Source organism: Poecile atricapillus, chromosome 3 (assembly GCF_030490865.1).
Source record: "Poecile atricapillus isolate bPoeAtr1 chromosome 3, bPoeAtr1.hap1, whole genome shotgun sequence".
In the NCBI taxonomy this organism is placed as follows: domain Eukaryota; kingdom Metazoa; phylum Chordata; class Aves; order Passeriformes; family Paridae; genus Poecile; species Poecile atricapillus.
Window position 1 is genome coordinate 105147443 of NC_081251.1, and position 20519 is coordinate 105167961.

The following is a 20519-nucleotide window of genomic DNA, read 5'->3' on the forward strand; positions in this document are numbered from 1 at the left end:
CTGGCAGTGGCAGTCGGGCGGAGCGGAGCTCGGGGGGCCGGAGCTGCAGGGCGGGATTTGGGGACAGGAGTGGCCGCGGGGAGGGGCGGGGCCGGCTGCGGAGCGCACGCGCGGGAGGCGCGGGAGGCGGCGCGAGCCCCGCACGCGGCGGTCCCCGCGCGCCGCTTCCCGTGAGGAGGAGCGCGCGCCATGGCGGGCACCGGGACGGAGCCGCGCCCGGACCCGCACCGCCTGCGGCCGCCGCGACGTGGCACGACCCAGCGCGACCTCACCGCCGCCCACATCGAGTCCTTCAACTACGCCGTCAGCGAGGGCGTCTATCGCGCCGTGCAGGTGCGGGGGGCGCGGAGCGGGGGCCGCGGGGCCGGTACCTCCCCCGTCCCCGCCGCGCTAACCCGGTGCCATTGCAGGATGTGCCCCCGGTGGAGTTCGCGCTGAAAGACAAGCGGCTGGCGCTGGTGCTGGTCGGGGTGTCCATCGCCCCTCCCGCCGTGCCGGCCGGGACGGTGTGCCAGGAGAGGAGGGTGTTCCCGGCTGAGTGCCGCGGGCTCCGCAGCACCTACCGCGGCAGGATCACCGTAAGTGCCATTGCCCCTCCGCCCCGCACTCTCCTGTCCCTGTCCCGGCCGGGCCCCGCACTCCCCTGTCCCTGTCCCGGCCGGGCCCCGCACTCTCCTGTCCCGGCCGGGCCCCGCACTCTCCTGTCCCTGTCCCGGCCGGGCCCCGCTCACGCCTGTCCCTGTCCCGACCCTGTGCCGTGGTTAAAGGCCCCTTCCCGGCTCACCGGTCTCACGGGGTGTTCAGGGAGTGCTGCCCCGCGTGGGCTCTGGGGTGTTGGTGATAAGTGGCCTCGCTGTTTTTCCCCCGCACATGAAGCTTGTCAGTGGTCCCGGACCCGCTGCCCTTCTTTCCCGTGTCACGCTTCTCTTTCTGCAAGCAGCCAGTCAGGTTGTAAGACCTTGGATGGAGACCCATGTCATCCCAGAGAGCGGCATCATCCAGATCTTGTTTCTGCAGGAATCCAGGTTTCAAAAGCAGCGTTGCTGCCATACAGAAGTTTATAAATCTCTCCTGTTCATAGGTTCCTGGTTTTCCTGATGCGCTTTGAAATTTGCCTAGAGAGGAAGCATCCCCAGCAAGTATTTTCCTTTGCAGTGTGAAAGGATTGCACATTGCTGTTTTCTATTAAAATGGTGTAGTTATGTCTGAGCTGATTGCTTATGTGAGGCACCTGCTGCAAGGGAATGCTTACTTGGAATTTCAGGATTTTGCTTGTTTTCTTTTTTGTTGTTTTTTTTTATTATTATTATTATTTCTCTGAAGCTGTACACCTTACTGTGATAAAAGCTGCTCTAAGTGCAGTACCTTATCTGAAAATGTAAGTGGGGCGGTGCAGGTTGTTCATAGCTGTATTCCCAGTCAAATTTAGATTTTCCTGAGCTAGAGCTGATTTTATTTTTCTTACCTGAACTATTTCCCGTCTTTCCCTGCCCCCCCCCCCCATTGTCTGTATGTTTAATTATTTTTTGAATTCTTGGAGCTGTTAGAACAGTTTGCTGTGCCTTGTGTGAGAAGGCACTGCCTTCTGCTGGGACAGGTTAACCTCTCTCTGTCCTTGCCCAGGCACAGCTGAAAACAGTCAGTAATCATTCCCTGTTTCCACCGTGCTCCTTTACCTCCATATCCCTCCCTCAGGGTAAGATGTGACCCCCATTCTGCTGAGCAGCTGTAGACTCTTAATCATCACTTCAGGTGTAGAACAGACTGCAGCAGTCCCTGTGTAAGGCTACCCCATCGATTTAAAGGAGCACAGTAGCATTTAACTTCCCTTTTCCAGTAATTTCTGAGACTCAGTTTACTCCTTTTAGCTGCTGCCAGGTGTTGAACCCATGTTCCTGTGTTGCAGTTCCAGTGTTTTTTCCCTGCAGGATAGCAGATCTTTCAAAGCCCATCATTCTGCACAAAAAGTTAGGATTATTTGCTCCTACAGTCTTCCTGCAGACCCACTGCCAGAACTTGTTAATAAATTTTCTTTCCTGCATGCGTTTCTTTTTTGCTTTTCAGATCACTCATGAACATGCTAAATGAAGAAAGGAAAGATTTTGTCAGGCCTGTAGTGTGGATGTCTTTTCAGCGAACACTTGCTCTCTTCTTTTGCTTCTAACTGTTACCTCCTGGCGTTTCCTTTCCTATCCTGTGGCTGCCTTTTTTTATTTAGGCTGCTCTGTTGAAGGGTGTGAAAGGCAAAGGAGGCCAGACCAACCCTGTTGGCTCACACAGCAGCTTCTTTACCTGACTCTAGACTTGTATGATTTTCTTCTGTAAACCCACGTTGACTGTTCCCCAGAGTGTAATCTTTATGCATGTATCTACTGTCTCTTTTTATTATTACTACCATTTTACAGTGATACGAGTCTGTTCAACTGCTTGTGGTTGTAAGAAAGGGTCAGGTAATATAGCAGGAAATAATAAAAGAGCAACTTAATTTGCTTACTGTTGGTGTTGTATCGTTTTAGGCCGACATCAGCTGGTCAGTGAATGACATGCCACAAGGGACTATCAAACAGCCATTAGGGTATATTCCAATCATGGTGAAGTCCAAATTGTGCAACCTCTGTGGTTTTTCTCCACAAGACCTTATGCAGCACCATGAGGAGGAAGAGGTAACGGGGATTTTGAGGGTCAGGAAAGTCTGTGTTTTACCTGAGCAGCCCCTCAGGTCATCTTCTCTTTGTGGGCTTGAACATTTGTATTTTGTTTCAAGTGGCTTCAACATTTATATTTTGTATCAAGTTTGACTTCCCATTTTCTCTTGAAAGCAGATTGTTTATGGGAGCTTGATAAAGCAGCTTGAGAAGTTTGCAGCTGTGGCTGTTGTTGAACTGAGCGATCTGCTTGGTGTCAGTATCTACAGTTTTGGTACAGAACCTCTCGGCTGCTACACAGCAGCTGAGAGTGCTGTGAAGGGGACTCTGCAGAGAGAAAGATTTGGAGAACAGGCCCTGAAAGAGACATTTCCATTCCCAATTGTCTTCTGCAGCTTTTTCCCTGTCTTCCCCGTAGCATGTTAGCTGTCTGTATTTGAGTACAGAATTATTTAGTGCTGCATTTTGAACTCACAGAAAAAGAGAGAGAAAACCACAAAAGAAAATCAGAAAATTAAGCTTGTATGTGACCAGACAAACATCTTTTGCTCTGAAAATCCTTCTGGTTTGTAAACTCAAAATGACAACTTTGGAGTATATTTTAAAAAGTTAATGTCAGCTGTTCAGAGATGTTCCACTGATCACAAAGGTTTTTTCTTCCTCATAAGTTGTGGAGCATGCATTCTTTTCCTTGCACACTGCTACATTTAGACTTCCTAAGTCCCTGCTAAGGAGTGCTGAATCATGTCTTGCTATTTCCCATTAAATGTTTGGTTTTCATGTACAATACAGGCATTTTTTTTTCTTTTACTCACAATGCTGGTTCTGAGTTTCTAAGTATATTAAAATGATTTTTCTTCTCCTGCCAGGAAATGGGAGGCTACTTTATAATCAATGGATTAGAAAAAGTAATCAGGATGCTGATTATGCCCAGGCGAAACTTCCCGCTTGCGATGACAAGACACAAGTGGAAAAACAGGGGCCCTGGTTTCACAGAGTATGGTAAGCTCAGCAGTTTCCTGCAGCATCCTACTAACAACTGCTGGAGGACAAACAGGAGTGATCATCTGTGGCTGAATTTTGGTAGTTTGTTTTGTTACAGTTCTTGTGTAATGTTAATATTTTTTGCTGCACATACGAATAAAGGGTAAATACACCACCATGATGGTATAAGCAAGAAGCAGGGACTTGCCTTGTGGGAGCTGTCTGTCTGAGCTACCTGTGGGGAGTGAGATTTTATTCCAGGCTTTACAGTTCTTGTCACCTTTTGTCCTGTGGACAGTGTGACTAAAACCCCACGTTCAGTACAAGTCAGTGTAATCCACTGAACTCATTTCACTGATTTTGTCAATACTTCGTGGAGGCAGATTTAATATCCGTGAAGCAGAGTAAAATTGTGGTGCATGGCTGCACCTTCCCTTTGTCGTGTATAGTCAGCAAAACCAGTTTAAAATTTAATTAAGCCAGAAAATGTTAAATAGCATTTTAAAGTCGGGTGTTGCTAGTTGATGATTTGCCTGGACCATGGTGCTTGAGCACACACTGTAGTTCCACACTAGTTTATTTCAAGGCAGTGCCAGATTAGATGGTCCTTTTTTGTTTTATTTGTCTTTGTCCTGCAGTGAATAGCATGGAACAGGACCAGGAAACACTGCTGCAGCACTGCCACCCAAACACAGAGATAAGAGTGGAATTAGGAACTATACTTGTGTGTTTCTATATCCTACAACTGAAGGTTACAAACAGGATAGTTGAGGCTGGGGCTTTCTTTAAGAACTTTCTGCATCTTCCAAGCCTCAGCAAATGTGCTAGCTGTCTTGAGGCACAGCCCTCTTTAGCTAAGGGCTGAGTTGAGCTGGTGTGTTTATTTGAAACTGACACTGTCGTGAGCGATCTGCCTCCTGTTCTCAGCCATCAAGTACCAAAGTTTCTCTCATGAATTGTCTCACACCCCTTTGGACATGACACAGTGATGCATCCACTTGGTTTAGTGCAGCTTATGCTGATGTGATTTTTGCAGGGGTGGTGATGCACTGTGTCAAGGATGAGCATAGTGCAATAAATATGAACCTTCACTACTTGGAAAATGGCTGTGTCATGGTGAATTTCATTTTTCGCAAAGAGTTGTTCTTCCTCCCCTTGGGATTTGCTCTGAAGGTAAGCAGTGAGTGCTTCTGGTTTCTACATTGAATAAATACAGAAGTTTTGCAAAGCATTTTTATTTTAAGTAATGAGAAGAAGCTAATTCCACTTGGAGTATTTTCAGTCAGCCTTCCTATTCTGATTGGAGAAAGGTGACCCTAACTGTGTAACACTGCAGTCAAACAGTCTGCAGCAGAGAAAGTTACTGCAGGGACAAGAGATGAGGGGAGAGTCACACCCTCATGGTTTTGTGGGTTTTTTTCTAATGAATGGTCTGAATGGAGATCATTAACAGTGTATGAATATCCCCTGCATTACTCTCTAAGCATCTCAACTGCACAGCATTTTGCAGTTTTCATTGTGGAAGGGCATTTCTAGAGCACTGAAAACCTAAATCATGGGGTGCCTTAGTTCTTCAGTTGTATTTTGTAGACAGATGTTGTTACAACCTTATTTTTCTGTTCTGATAAACTTCTGTCTCTCAGGCATTAGTTAACTTCCCAGACTACCAGATTTTTGAAGAGTTGGTGAAAGGAAGGGAAGATGACACCTTTTATGTGAACTGTGTTACTGAGATGATGAGAGCAGTGGTGGATGCCGGCTGTTTGACACAGCAAAACGTCCTGGATTACCTGGGAAAGAGCTTCAGAGTGAAACTCAACCTGCCTGAGTGGTACAGCAATGAACAGGCTGCAGATTTCATTCTGAGGTCTGTATGTGGATGTGATCCAGTGTCATTGTGTTGAATTTATAGGCATATGTGAGAGTATTATGATTATATGTATTCTAATGGTTTGACACAAGTATTCTCAAAATAGTTTCACAAGAGGGTGACAGTTTTTATTTAAATGGAATTTTTGTGATGTCATTGATGAAAAACACAAAGGTTGAGGAAGAGAAGGTTAAAGCTATCTCTGTGACTGCTTGAGGATACATTTGTTGAACAGAAATACTGCGGTTTATTACCAGTTTCACACAATCTCTGTCAACTCTGAATAATTTTTTATCTGTTAAAAAAGCATAAAAAAGCATAAAAGCATTCTTCTTTCATTAAATAAGTTAGAAAGCAGAGGAAGAATTTGCTTTAAGACTGTCAGTGTAGCAGGCATTCAACTAAAAAATTCATTTTTCTGGTAAAGTAGGTGTTTGCTCTTCCTCCATCTCTAGGAATTAGGTATGGTTTTCCTTTTTTGTTTGTGCTAGGCTGTTGCTCAGCCCACAGTTTTCCATACATGGCTTGATAGCAGTGGAGATTTGGAGTTTCTGTGGCAGGACACTGATAGTGCTAACAGAAATATTTTGTAGTTTACATCTACTTGCCTTGTTTATCTTGCCCTAAGCCTTGTTGTTTAGGCTTTTTTATTTTAAAAAATGGTTTACAATTATTTAGGAGAAACTTGAAGGACATGAAGCTAGCATGAAGAGATCATGGTGGTTGTCCTCCTTCTTTCTCTTCCTTCAGCAATTGTATCTGCATTCACCTGACCAATAGAACTGAGAAGTTCTACCTGCTCTGTATGATGACCCAGAAGCTCTATACTTTTGCCAAAGGAGAGTGCATGGAGGATAATCCAGACAGTCTCATGAATCACGAGGTGCTTACCCCAGGACAGCTTTTCCTTATGTTCTTAAAGGTGAGGTCACAGCTCCCACATCTTAAAAGTATTTTACAGATCAGAAAGTTAAAAACATGCTTTTTACTTAAACAGGTAACTTATTACTGATATATTCCAATTCAATTTATAGGGATACATCATTTTAGGAGGCTGTGAGGAGAGTAGTTATGTCCCATGAAATTCACTGTGGAATAGTAGTTCTCATCCCCAAATAAGATACTTCCCTGAGTTATTACATAATTCTTTAATCTTTCTTTTTTAATTTAGCCGGAATTTTCTTTAGCATTGTTTTGTTGAAAGACTGTAAAAAAACTCCCTGCTACTTGAGTGGCTTTAAAGTGAACTTGGGGAAGCATTTTAGTGCTATATAGAGCAGCTACCAGGAACCAGAAAAAGTTGCTTTCCTGCCTAGCCCTTGCTGTCAGATCAGCAGGGGACTGAGTTAACAGCCCTTTTTTTTTTTTTTAATCCTAAGATCCTCAATAGTCTAAAGCATACAGTAGACACAGTGTACACTGTATGCAGAGTTATCCTTGTGGTCAGATTAGGTACAATTTCTGATTTGGGTTTTGTCTGTTCTTTATGAAATTTTGTTATTGTACTTCATTTGCCAGATTCATCACCATTCTGGGTGGAAGTGATTGCCAAGCTGTTGGGTGGGTGTTTTCCTTTTAGTTCTGTGTTGACATATACCATCAGCATCTTGATAGAATGAAGCCAGTGTTGGAAATAAGTCTGGAAAACTGTCAGTTCCTTAAAAGTTGTCCATCTTGCTAATTTTAGAGGAGTTCTGTAGCATGTGCAGCTGATGTGCTATATTAGAACTGATGTTCTAATTCAAGCCTTTCCTGTCCTGTCTTAATTTTAAATCTCTCACTTTTAAACCGTAGGAGAGGCTTGAAACCTGGCTGCAATCTGTTAGGTTTGTTTTGGAGAAAAAAGCGGAAAAGGCAAATATCAACCTAAATGCAGACAGCCTGGTGAAGGCATTTGGCATGGCACCAGACTTCACCAAGCCATTTGAGTATCTGCTTGCAACTGGTAACCTGCGGTCTAAAACAGGTAAATCTGCAGGCTTAAGATGCCTTTTTTTCCTTTCTTTCCTATAAAACAGAATGAGAAACAATGTAAAATTGAGCTCTTAACTGGAAACAACTGCTTGTAGGCAGGCATTGTACACTGTAACTGAATTGCTAAAAGGGGTTTGAAGAAAGGGATTGTTGAGGAAAAAGGCAAGATTTATGCACAAGCATAGGCATTGTGCATGGTATAGAACAGGTTAGTTATGAAAGCAAAGCCTCTGCCCAGATGAATAACTGAAATTAAATTTAGCATTGTCCAAAACAGTGACCATAATTTGATTTGCTTTCCCAAAGATTGTTTCTTCCTAGAAGGTGCAATGTAAGACAGAGAAGGGGCATTTTTTAATTAGAACTTCACTTAGTCATGTGAGCTTAAATGGAGAGAAACTGGTTTGCTGATGTATATTCAGATTTATCCGATGTTTCCCTGAAGTGTCCAGTATGACAGTGTTGTAATGGAGTGCCCACTAGAAAATCAAATTAGATGAAAAACCTGCAGAATTTTGGTAAAACATACCAGCTGCAAATTCTTAGTCACCTCACTGGCAATTGCATCCACATGTTTGTAAAAGGAGCTAGATTTTAACAAATAGCTTGGAATTTAAAGTCTCTAGGTCTCTTACAGGTCACTGAGTTGCCTGTACACGTGCACCTCCCCTGTTGGGATCCAGTGTGAGCATCTTTAGGGGTTGTCAGTGAAAAATAAGAAGCTGTCTTGTAACATCATCTGTATTTGGTCAAGCTGGATGAGGTCCTGACATAAATCTCACCTTTCTTCCCTAGGGCTGGGCATGTTGCAGGACAGTGGTCTCTGTGTGGTGGGGGACAAGCTGAACTTCATCCGCTACCTCTCCCACTTCCGCTGCATACACAGAGGGGCAGCGTTTTCCCAGATGAGAACCACGACTGTCCGCAAGCTCCTGCCCGAATCCTGGGGATTCCTGTGCCCTGTGGACACCCCAGATGGAGAGCCCTGTGGGCTGATGAACCACATGACAGCTCTGTGTGAAATTGTCACCGAGATGGTGCCCGTGACAGACATTCCACCTTTGTTATGTTCCCTGGGTATGTTTCACTGGCCTGGTGGTTCAGTGATGTGTTCTCCTTTCTCACCTCCCTGCCCTGCAGCCCCATAACTGGGAAAGGTTCTCCACACAGCATCACAGAACACTGCTCAGTTGAGAAGGTGAAGTCAAGTTCGACCTGTACATACTGGACTCCTGCTTAGTGGTTAATAACACATTGCTTGTACAGGCACATCAGCCTGTAAAATTCAATGTCGGTGTCTCTCAGCTGTGTGCTGTAGTGTGAGCATGTTCCCTGAAGGACAAGGAATTGCACAAGGTATTTCTCACAGCTCTGAGAAACTGGACTAAGTGGTAACATTGTAATTACTTGAGTTGAACTGCAGTTCACTTGTGAATGACAATCTTTATTTTAGTCAGAAAAATGGGGAGAGGAATGACATTCTAAGCTGTAAATGCTTTTAATTTTTCATTGAACCTGTCTATGGCTTTGCCAAGAATTTTTTTATGTCTCAGAAAGTTTCTTGGTGTGAGCTGAGAAGTGCAGAAATAACTTCTGTGTTTTGTTTGCTTTTTTTTGGCTGTTCCTTCCATCAACCCTCCTCTTCCAACAGGTGTCACCCCCATTGATGCAGCTCCAAGCCAGCCTTACTCAGAGTGCTACAGAGTTGTGCTGGATGGCTCCGTGGTGGGCTGGGTAGAGAGGGAGTTGGCTCCTGAGATTGCAGAAACCCTCCGCCATTTCAAGGTTTGTTGTCTTGTTTGAAATGTTTCTTAGCTAAACATCTTCAACATGCAGTGGTCAAAAATAGGAATGTTTAGAATTTCTTAGGCATCCATTTCTTTCTTTCTTTTATTTTTTTTTTTAATCTGACCCAGTAAGTTATTTTTGGTTGTGTATTAGTACTGGAGTGTGCTTTTGTGTTACCTTTTTTTTTTATTCATGTGTTTCATGTGTTGGTTTATGAAGTTACAATTTCTGAAAGAACCTTTGCTTGGAGAAGGTAAGATAAGACATATTCTGTCTTTTTTTTGGAGCTGGAGGTTTTTCTGAAAGTATTTCTAAGAACTCTTGTCCACAGCTTTTTATTAGTGGCTACATCTGTGGTTGACATTTTCATTGTGTGACCAAGCGAATGCAGTTTAGTTAAACTTGGTTTGTGTTTCTAGATTGTTATTTCTTTGCACCAACAGATAACACAAGAGCAGAGATTTCCTGCACGGGCAGAAGTGGTCCTTATCCCAATGACAGGAAAACCCAGCTTGTATCCTGGGCTGTTCATTTTCACTAACCCTTGCCGGATGGTGCGGCCTGTCAAGAACCTGTCCTATGGAAGGAATGAATGGATTGGGACTCTGGAACAGGTGGGATTTGCATATTCCCATGTTGCGGAGGTATCTGGCATCAAAAATAGATTTGGAAAATATTTATGAAAGGAGCTGAGGATGAGGCTTATGTTGAAGAGCTAGAATAGGTGACAAAAGGGGGTTTTTCACTCCTGCAAATTGATTTCTGGTAAATATCATAGCTGAACTGTAAAGATCTTTTTAAGGTCTTCAAATCTTCTCTCAGTATTAACTCTGTGAAGACTTGAGGCGAAGGATTGCTGTGTTGTGTGTACCATGTCATCTTGTGCTACATCACATTCACCAAATGGCCCCTGGGCAGCCAAGCAGTGGATTGCTGGGGAGCTCATCCACTTTACTGTTAACATGGGAGACAGAAAGGAGACACATTACTGCAGTTCTGTATTTCAGGCTCTCTTCCCTTGCAGCTAATCCGTGATAGTGGTTTCCCAGCTGTCTGATTTGTTTGCTAATACACTACAGTGCAGACAACAATCACAGCTCAAACTGGAATGGATAGAAAGCCATCGGAGACAGCTTTGGTTTTTTGCCTTCCCTTTAAAAGAAGGAAGTGAACAAGCATTATCCAATTTGATGTTTGCAGATCTTCATGAACGTGGCAACAATGGAGTCAGAGGTGGTGCCTGGAGTGACCACTCACCAGGAACTCTTCCCTCACAGTATTCTAAGCGTGGTGGCCAATCTCATTCCCTTCTCCGACCACAACCAAAGTCCACGGAACATGTACCAGTGCCAGATGGGTAAGCACTGTAGTACCCAATGCTGCAAGACCCTGGGCAAGGGGATTAGCACTTCATTAACACCTCTGGTGCATTGAATTTCTGACAGTATTATCACAAAGGTGTCCTTAAAACACTGCCTCTTTCTTATACTTTTCTTCAAGTAGCAATATGACTGTTCAAAATTCAGTTCCCTTGCCAGGATATTGATGCTGCAGAAGCAAATGCTTTTTGGCCTGGAAATACGTAACATGGGCTTCACTCTGGGAAACACTGGGGAGAAGACACACATACATCTCCCCAAAAATGACAAAGCAAAAAACCACACACACAAAAAAAACAAAAACTTCCCAAGTAAGCAAAACCAGAAACACCACACCATCTTTAGTGGGGATTTTGAAACTTAAGAAAAGAAAACAAATCTTCAGAAAAGAAAACAAAATTAGATGTAATCCTTATGAAATGCTGTGAAAGGAATTGAGTATTGTTGTTCATAGAAAAATTATAGCCAGGCTTAGAGCAATTACTAAATTCCAAGGGGTTTAAGATTGATAATCCCTCTAAATTAGTAAGTATTTCCAGCTTTTTTCTTAACAAGATACACAGAGAAATAAATCCCAGGTTTCCTTCCTTCCCTCCAGGAAAGCAGACCATGGGGTTTCCTGTTTACAACTACAAGGATCGCTCGGATAACAAGCTGTACCACCTGCACACCCCCCAGAGCCCTCTGGTGAGACCCAGCATGTATGACTATTATGGGATGGATAGCTATCCTGTTGGCACCAACTCCATCGTGGCTGTCATCTCCTACAGTGGCTATGACATGGAAGATGCAATGGTAAGGCACCAGAAGGAAAAATCCTGCTGTCCTCTGAAGGAAGTTGACATGGGGCACTGGGAGTAGGTGTGATATTCAGATGAAAACCCCACTTTCTATCTCTGCTGGTCCTCACGCTTTTTGGGCAGATTCAGCAGCATGGTGGTTGTGCTGTTACAGCAGGCAATGCTGGAGGTGCTGGGAGTAGAGCAGAGCTTCATTTGTCCAAGGCAGTGGCCTTCCAGCTTTGAACAATACTGGAGTTACATGAGACTTGAGCTTTTTGTAATGGTGACTTACTGGGAGGCTTTAAAAAGACAATGTTCCCATTTTGATCTGATGCTTACCTTTGTAACTATTTTCCTTTTTGAAATTTTCAGCAAGTCTTTAATAGGTTTTTGTTTCTCCTTTTTAGATTGTAAATAAATCTTCCTGGCAGAGAGGATTTGCTTATGGAAGTGTTATCAAGGTGGAGAGCATTGACCTTTCCCTTAAAGCCAGCAGGGCAGGCGATAATTTAGTATTTGGCATCAGGCCTAACGATCCAAATGCTGGGGAGAAGCTGGATGCTGATGGACTGCCTTTTGTTGGGTCTATCCTGCAGCCTGGGGACCCCTTCTACAGCTTCATGAACCTCAACACAGGGGAGACCTTCACTGTGTACTATCCGTAAGTCAGCCTGTCACTCCTGTCCCTGCTCACCCTGTGGGGAGAGCAGCTGGCCCTTTCCCTGCAGATGTTCCCTTTTCTCCTCACATAATAGTATCCATGGCATCGCAGAAAGCATGAAGTTCATGCTTTAGGTGACTCCCAGGCATGTATCACATCTTTTCTCTAAGCTAGTGTGTGCTTCAGAGCTGGCTTATCCCAAGAGGATATTTCTTCAGTGATTTGCCTGTGCTGGTTGTATGTGGACATGGTAACAGTTAAGCCTGCAGCAGACCCCTGGTACATGGAATGTCAGGCTGAGGGCTCACTGGGAGAAGGAGCACACCCCTGAACAAGGCACTTGTCAAAGCTCACACTTTGCCCTCCCTTTCTGTTTTGAACTTCCCTCTCGACCGAAGAACCGAAATCAGGTTCTTTATTTTAGGATCCCATCAGTATGGTGTAAATTTATTGGTGGCAGGGAAAGGGGCTGCTGCCTTAATACAGTGGAAATGGCAGTGGGGTGCAGTTATCAGATACAAAGTGTGATACAGATGAACCAAGTTGAAATCTTTATTTTAAATCATGGGTGGCACATTAGCTGATTGCCTGAAAGTGGTACCTGAATGGCACTTGGAAGATGCCTTTGTATTGCTTCCTTGCCCTGATTCTTAGCCCAAGTTCCCTCACTACTGAGTAGTACTTTGAAGAATGGTGGTGTTTCTCAGCTGTCCCAAGGCATTTGATAAGTGGTTTAGGTTTTTTGTTTCATTTTCCTTTCAAAACTAAAATCCATTAGCAAACCTGACACCTTCGCTATGATTCCCACACAGGAGTAAGGAAGTGGGCATTGTGGACAACGTTAGGTTGTGCAGCAATGACCGTGGCACTGGGAAGTTCAAGAAGGCTTGCATCACTGTGAGGGTTCCCCGAAATCCCACTGTTGGAGACAAATTTGCCAGCCGTCACGGACAGAAAGGTATCCTAAGCCAGCTCTGGCCCGTCGAGGACATGCCCTTCACAGAGAACGGGATGGTTCCAGACATCCTCTTCAACCCTCACGGCTTTCCCTCCCGCATGACCATTGGGATGTTAATTGAGAGCATGGCGGGGAAGTCAGCAGCCCTACATGGGGTCTCCTATGATGCCACTCCCTTCACCTTCACCGAGAAGAAGTCTGCTCTGAAATACTTCGGTGAGACTTTAGCGAGTGCGGGTTACAACTTCTTTGGGACAGAGAAGATGTACAGCGGCATCAGTGGGGTGGAGCTGGAGGCAGAGATCTTCGTGGGCGTGGTGTACTACCAGCGCCTACGCCACATGGTCTCTGACAAGTTCCAGGTGAGGACCACGGGGCCCCGAGATGCTGTCACCAACCAGCCTGTCAAGGGCAGGAATGTGGAAGGTGGGATCCGCTTCGGCGAGATGGAGCGGGATGCTCTGCTGGCCCATGGCACGTCCTTCCTGCTGCAGGATCGCCTGTTCAACTGCTCTGACGGCTCCGTAGCCTATGTGTGCACAAGCTGCGGCAGCCTGACATCCCCTGTGCTGGAGAAACTGTCCCAATCCTCTGTGACCAGCAGCAGGAGGTATTCCTGCTCCCTCTGCAGCCAGGTGGACACCATCGAGGTTGTCCCTGTGCCCCATGTCTTCCGCTACTTTGTGGCTGAGCTGGCAGCCATGAACATAAAAACAAAGCTCAATGTGGAGTAGCTTGGTCCTTGGCAGGGTGATAGTTGGAGGGAGGAGGCGTGTATCAAGTCTTGTCCTTATCCCTGAGTTTCAGGTATTAAATCAGTTCTCAGGTTCTTCAAAAGAATTCAAGATTAATTTGATGTTTGTATTGTGACAGGGTGGTTGCCAAGCTGTAGGGCAATGAAAGATGTCTCTGTTGGTTTGTTTGGACTATCTAAAGGATCACCAGCTATTGAGATGTGTATAAAAATCATGCAATATTGCTGCTCCACCCAAGCTCCTGGGTTGAGAGTGATGGGGTTCTTTGAGTGCAGGCTGAAACTAGGTTTGAAGAGGTCATAAAACATCATGAAGTGAATGCTGGAAATTACAAAAAATATTTTTGGTTGTTTTTTTTCAAGAAAAATCTTTGAAAAACATATGCCTTAACAATGTGTTCACGTTAAAGTTACTGTACATGTTTTGTTCAATGCATGTGCCTTGAGTCATAAAGAAGGTGGCACAAAGTTCTGCTGTGTGAAGCCACAGCCTTGACTGCAAGTAGCCAAGGTTCCCCTGCCAGGTGTGTCCTGGAAGTGTTCAGTGTCACCAAGCTGAGTGGTGCTGGGGTTTGGGGTTTGTTTTGGAGCATTTGTCTGAAGAAGAATAAAGCAGAGGCATTTCCAGCCTGGCTCGTGAATGTGCAGCATGGATATCGTAGGACTGGAGTTTATCCTCCCCCTAAGTCCACAGCAGCTGCCACCCCCCTCTTTCCCAGGCGTCCTCCGTTCCCCTCTGCCCGCCCCAGCGCTCGCGTGGCAGAGCGTGTGCCCCGGGAGCAGCCGTACCCTGCGTGCCTAGAGTTCTTGTGTAGTTTTTTCTTCCCCTGCCGGCAGCGCCGTGCTGGGGCGGGGGTGCTCCCGGGCCTTGGCGGGCGGGAGGCTGTGGGGGTGTCCCCGGGGGCGAGGCGCGGAGGGGCCGGCACCCTCGGGGCCGGGACTCGCTCTGTGGCGCGACCGGGAAGGAGCAGCGACCCCGGCGGGGCGGAGCGGAGCCGAACCAGCGGCGAGGGAGCGCCGCGCCAGCCCCGGCCCCGCAGCCCTGGCGGTGGGCGGCGCAGCTGGAGCTGCGGCTGGGGGCTGAGCCTTGGCAGCCCCATGCGCTGCAGCTGCCATGGAGCTGCTCCAGGTGCTGCTGGCTGCCGTTCTGCTCCCGCTCCTGCCCCGTGAGTACCCCCAGGGCAGACCCAGGAGGTGGAAAAGCCGGGTGCCATCCAGCCTGGATGCAAAGGCTGAGCTCTGCCGAGGTGGCGGCCGTGCTGGGTGGGATGTGTGAGGGAAGCAGTGCCCCTAAGCTGTCTCCCTCAGTTGGCAGGGCAGCTGTGCCACTGCCTACGCTGACACGGCCACTGAGCATGGTGCTGGCTGGGCAGCGCCGGCAGCTGGTCGTGTGCGTGGTGAGCGACCTGGCCCCCAGCTCTGGCCATGCTGTCTGGATCTCCGGTGGGAACGGCAGCATCCTGCAGTCCTTTGCCTATGGGGCCTCCCAGGAGGATGGTGGCACCGTCTGCTCCGTCTCCCTCCTTTCCAGTGACCCCCCGCGCGAGAGGGAACTTGCCTGCCATGTGGGGGCCAACAGGACCTCTCCATCCCACAGCTCCAGCCCCATCCGCATTACGGGTATGACCCTGCTGCCCAGCCTGGTGTATGCACTGGTGGCCCCGAGGAGGGAGGTTGGGAGGGCCTCTGGGGCCAGCAGGTGTGAGGCCCTAGGGGCAAATGTTGCTGTCTCGATCACAGGAAGGGGTTTGTGGCCAGCACTGCCATGCACCTGGTGCTGGGCTGCCAGTGCCTCCCCAGCTGCTCTTTTATCCCACAGGCAACGAGGAGGCAGCAGAGCTGTGTACCACAGCTGGTGAGTCTCAGGCCCCTGCCTGGTGGGAATGTCTAGAGAGAAAGCCTTGGCCAGTGGCTTAGCTGGGACTATGTGGTGGTTGGGATGGGTTTTCCCCACAGTGTTGTGGGACTGGGAAGAGGGAGGGAAGCTTCACCTTGGTGGGAAGAATGGGGAAACTGGGTCTGAGCTAGCCTGCCCTCAGGGACATGAGGTGTCTCTGGGATGTGTAAGGATTCCATGTCTGCCCAAACGCGGCCCCATGGCGGGCCTGGAGAGGATGTGGGGGCAGTGGGGTGTCTGTGGCAGGCATCACCTCACCCTTCCATTGCAGTGTCACCGGCCCCTGCCTTGGCAGCCCTGCTTATGGCTGTCCGTGTGATGTTGCTGAAGGTCTTGCTCTCTGATGCTGTCCTCACCTCCATCCTCCTCGCCCAGAGCTGAGGGTACAGGCAGTTGCCCAAAGGGTAAGTCCCCCTGGTTTGGTGTAGGGGTGTGGAAGTCACTAGAAATATTCTGGAGAGTGGAGAGAGGACCCTCAAATGGAGGAGGGGAGGAGACCCAGTGGTGTCTGGGGAAGGTGCAGGATGGGAATCTTGGCTTGAGTGGACAAGAAAGACGGGCTGACACATTTCTGTGGGTGGCAGGGCCCCGGAATCACCTGAAGGACGGGAAGGGACCCCAAATTAATCAGAGGTAGGGAAGGGGCCCCAAGGTACTTGGGGGAGAAAGTTTCCAGAATTCCAGAGGCAGGGAGGAGCCCTGGAGGGTTCTGTGGGTACCCCGAGCGGCGGCCGCGGCCACGTGCGCGCCCCTTCCCACGTGGGCGCCCGGCGGGACCGCCCGGGGGCGGCGCTACGGGGGCCGCGCGCCGCTGGGATTGGCTGGCGGCGGCCGGCGGGGATTGGTCACGCGGGTCACGCGCGCCTCCGGCATTGGCCGACGCGGCGGGATCGCCATGGTAACCGGGCGTGGCGGGGCGGGAGCGCGCCCCGGAAGCGGAGTCATGGCGGCGGCGGCGGGGGCAGCGTTGCTGATGCTGCTGATGGCGGCGGCGCTGGCGGGGGGCGACGACTCGGACTGGGTGCGACTGCCCAGCAAGTGCGAGGGTAAGCGGGGCCTCGGGGGACCGGGGTGATCGGCCGCCGCCCGCTGTCTGCTCGGGCCGGGGGTTGCTGGTGCGGGGCTGCGCCCCCGCGGGCTGCCCCTCTGCCCGCCTCCTGCCCGCGGGCACCGCTGCTCCCGGCAGTCACTTGATCGCCTGCCGGTTCGTAACTGGGACTGGTCGCGTGTGCTACTTACAGTTCGGTCTCCGTGATGCCTCCAATCTGAGTATCTCTTTGGTTCACAGGCAGTCCAGGGTAGATCATGACGGACATTTGCTGTCTGGTGCGGTTTCCTCTGTCTTTGCTGTGCAAGCGCACGTGGAGCTGGACAGCAAAGAGAAAATTTAAAAAAAAATAAAAATAGGGAATTCTTTACAAAGCATTCCCTGCTGGGGAAGCAGCTCTGGGGATGCTGATGTCCGAGTTCTGCTGTGGCATCAACGTAGCCTCAGAGAAGCATCAGCACAAACACTGACCACACTCTGCTCTTCTTCCTGCCTGGGCTTGGAATCTGTGTCAGTGCACAGCAAAAGCTGCAGGAAGCATCTGGATAACGGGACTCAGCAGTGAGCACTCCTGGCATGTGTGTGGTGTGGAGGGGGACATCCTTGAGGCCCGAGTTCCAAGAGGCTGCGGGAAGGAACGATCATCTCACCTGAGAAATGGCCACAGTCGTCTCCAGCCCCTGGTGCCAGCAGAGACAGGACCGTGCAGGAGGTGTGCACAGGGCTTATCAACACGTGTGCAGGAGCTCTGGAGAAGCCACCTCGCTCTTTTCCTGCCTGGGTCGTCTCTCAACTCACATAATTGCCTGGGAGTAGACAGTGGCTCATTGCTGTCAGACCATTTCCTGCTGGAGTTTGGTTCTTCTCTTAAAGTGGAGCTCGAAGAAGAGGTGGCTCCTGACAAACAGGACCCCACAGCACTGGACAAAGCTTTCTCCAGTCTCCTGAGATTTTATATTTGGGGCAGGAATGGCCACACCATGCCTGGCTTCCATCCCTCCCCATTCCCACTTGTAAACCCCTGAGATATTTCTCCTGCTGTGTGCTTCTATAACTGTGTTTGGCTCTTTTTAGAGAAAAAATAAAGCTTTTTTTTTTTTAGTTTTATAAAAATAACCACGCACTGTGTTCTAAATCTGTTGATGATATGGTCTCTGCTGCAGGCAGAGCCCCAGGTTGTGTTGCTGGAGCTCACAGCCAGCACCTTGTCCTGTCACCCAGGCCACCAAGCCCTGCCAGCTGCTCAGTCCCCAGCACAACCCCAGTGTCCCCAGAGCAGTGAGAGCACAGAACCAGCACCAGGTGGAACGTGCTGTCATCACGACGAGAAGCTCAGCCACACTGGGACTTGCATTGCAAAAAGATGCCATGCTCTTCCAAAAGGAAGAAGTGGCAGGGAAATAGAGGCTTTTGGGGAGAAAGCTGCAGGCAGAACTGAGCCTGTGTGACTTCCCAGCTGTGCCACAGCAGCTGGTTTACACTGAAGCATTGGTTTGGGTGCTCCTGCTTCAAGCGTTCTCCAGTGGAAGCAGCTGAGCCAGTCCTGGTTATTTCTTTGGATGGCCGAGATGTGTTTTGCGCTCACAGCAGCTTTGGTGTGCCCAGTTCCTGGGGCTGGTTCTTGCTGCTGTCCCAGGTGCTCTGGTCACGCTGCCTGTCAGAACAGTGACACCCCCTAAACCATTTGTGCTCTCTCCTTCCCACAGTGTGCAAGTATGTAGCCGTGGAGCTGAAATCCGCCTTTGAGGAGACTGGCAAGACCAAGGAGGTGATCGACACCAAGTACGGCTTCCTGGATGGGAAAGGCTCTGCTGTCAAGTACACACAGTCGTAAGTGGGAGTGGGATGGGAGTCTCCTGTTGCTGTCGCTGCCTCCAGAGCTGGAGGCTTTGGGAGGCTCACCCTGTGCCCTGGCTGTTGCTGGAGGCCCACGCCGAGCCTGAGCCCTTCCTCCTCTCCATGCAGGGACATCCGGTTAATTGAGGTGACAGAGAACATCTGCAAGAGGCTGTTGGATTACAACCTGCACAAGGAGAGGAGCGGCAGTAACAGATTCGCAAAGGTGACAGCTGTTCCTTCAGTTCCTGCTCCCAAATATGCCTCACCTATCCCTTCACTGCCAGAGTGCCAAACCAGGTTCATTCTTCCCATCCTCTGGATCCCCTTCTAGTGCCTGGCATGCAAGACGACGCTGCCCCCCAAGTCAGATGTGGGGTGCTGTCTTTGGTGGCAGTGGGCAGGCTCCTGCCTGCATGGAGGGAACCAGGGGATGTCTTGCTCTTGGGTTTGGGACCAGATTTGCAGACGGGGACTCGCTGCCACTTGAACTCCCCCCTGGTAACGCTGATGTCCCAGGGATCTGGCTTGCACATTCCTGCACGGCTGGGCAGGGTTGTGGTTGACATGGGGAGGAGAGTGGGAGCCCTGCAGGAGGAGCACCACCTCACCAGGCAGTGCTGCTCCCTCCCTCAGGGCATGTCAGAGACGTTCGAGACCCTGCACAATCTGGTGCACAAGGGTGTCAAGGTGGTGATGGACATCCCCTACGAGCTGTGGAACGAGACCTCCGCTGAGGTGGCTGACCTCAAAAAGCAGGTACCCTGCCCCATGGGACTGGCCCTCAGTGGCTGCTATGACCTTTTAGGCTGGAGTGGTGGGGGGAGAGCATCCAGGGGTGCGCTGCTGGGAGCAGGATATTGGCAGGACCTATGGCAGGAGCCTGGCCCTAGTCCTGCCACACGCCAGCATATGCCTGGAGCTGAGCTCTCCTCTCTGCCGTAGTGCGATGTGCTGGTAGAGGAGTATGAAGATGTGATAGAAGATTGGTACAGGCACCACCAGACAGAGGACCTCTCCCAGTTTCTCTGTGCCAACCACGTGCTAAAAGGAAAGGACACAAGTAAGTCCTGGCTGCTGTCAGGGGCTGAAATAATGCAGGAATGCTTTTGAGGATTAGGGGAGCCTTGCTAAAGCATGGGAAGCCCTGCCTCTCCATCAGAGCCCCCTCTGCCCCTCTCTTCTCTTTTCCCTAGGCTGCCTGGCAGAGAAGTGGACTGGCAAGAAGGGTGATTTGGCAAGCGTGGGGGAGAAGCAGAGCAAAAAAAAGAGCGGGAAGAAGAAGAAAAAGGGCCAGAAGGATGAGCGCGAGGGAGCTGCCAGCCTTCCGGACACAGGGGAGGCCCTGGAGGGGGTCCAGGAGCAGGCTCCGCTCACCCACAGCCCAGCTGATGAGCTGTAGGCACGCAGCCCCTGCCCCCGGGGCCGCCCACTCCGGGGCTTCACCCCGCTGTGCCTATGGGTACCAAAGGAAAAGGGACTTGTGATTCGGGGGAGACCGGAGCGCCTGGCCCCGCCTTGCCAGCCTGGGTGCCATCCCGTGTTTAGGTGTCACGGAGCCGCGGACCCAGACCTGCCACATCCCTGCCGGGGGCTCCAGCTCTGGGAGGCCGCGAGTGCTGCCCCGCCGCCGGCTCCTCGCACGCCGCCGGGACTGTAAATAAAGACGTTTTCCCCAGAGTCGCCGCCGCCACTGCCGGCCCCGCTTCTGCTGCTGCTGGGTGCGGGATCAGCGCTGCTGCGGCCCGGGGAGGCCGGTGAGGGGCGGGCGGGTCCCGCGGGCCGGGCCGGGCCGGGCCCTGACCCCGCCGAGGCAAAGGTCGGGGCCGTGAGGGGGCGCGGCGCGAGCGCTGCCGGGCGGGGCGGATTGGCGGGGCGGTGGCCAGGGGGGCGTGGCCTGGCCGGGGGCGGGAGGGGCGCGGCGCGAGCGGCGATTGGTGGGG

General features: G+C 49.9%; 2 protein-coding genes across 3 annotated transcripts; both read left to right on the top strand.

Moving 5' to 3' along the window:
* Positions 1-105: 105 nt before the first annotated feature.
* Positions 106-14427, top strand: POLR1B (RNA polymerase I subunit B). Its single transcript, XM_058834667.1, has 15 exons — positions 106-333; positions 411-578; positions 2517-2663; positions 3515-3647; positions 4666-4802; positions 5273-5496; positions 6250-6421; positions 7294-7465; positions 8269-8550; positions 9125-9258; positions 9705-9875; positions 10462-10618; positions 11239-11435; positions 11830-12083; positions 12896-14427. Exons 1-15 carry the CDS (start codon positions 190-192, stop codon positions 13773-13775), a joined length of 3372 nt encoding a protein of 1123 aa, XP_058690650.1. The 5' UTR covers positions 106-189; the 3' UTR covers positions 13776-14427.
* A 576-nt stretch (positions 14428-15003) lies between these two features.
* Positions 15004-20256, top strand: CNPY3 (canopy FGF signaling regulator 3). Of its 2 annotated transcripts, XM_058834684.1 has the most exons (7): positions 15004-15415; positions 15615-15650; positions 18447-18570; positions 18706-18802; positions 19213-19335; positions 19522-19639; positions 19773-20256. In XM_058834684.1, exons 1-7 carry the CDS (start codon positions 15019-15021, stop codon positions 19976-19978), a joined length of 1101 nt encoding a protein of 366 aa, XP_058690667.1. In that variant the 5' UTR covers positions 15004-15018; the 3' UTR covers positions 19979-20256. The 2 variants fall into 2 exon arrangements, with proteins under 2 accessions (XP_058690667.1, XP_058690666.1); XM_058834683.1 differs by lacking the exons at positions 15004-15415; positions 15615-15650 and adding an exon at positions 16586-16738.
* The last annotated feature ends 263 nt before the right edge of the window (positions 20257-20519 follow it).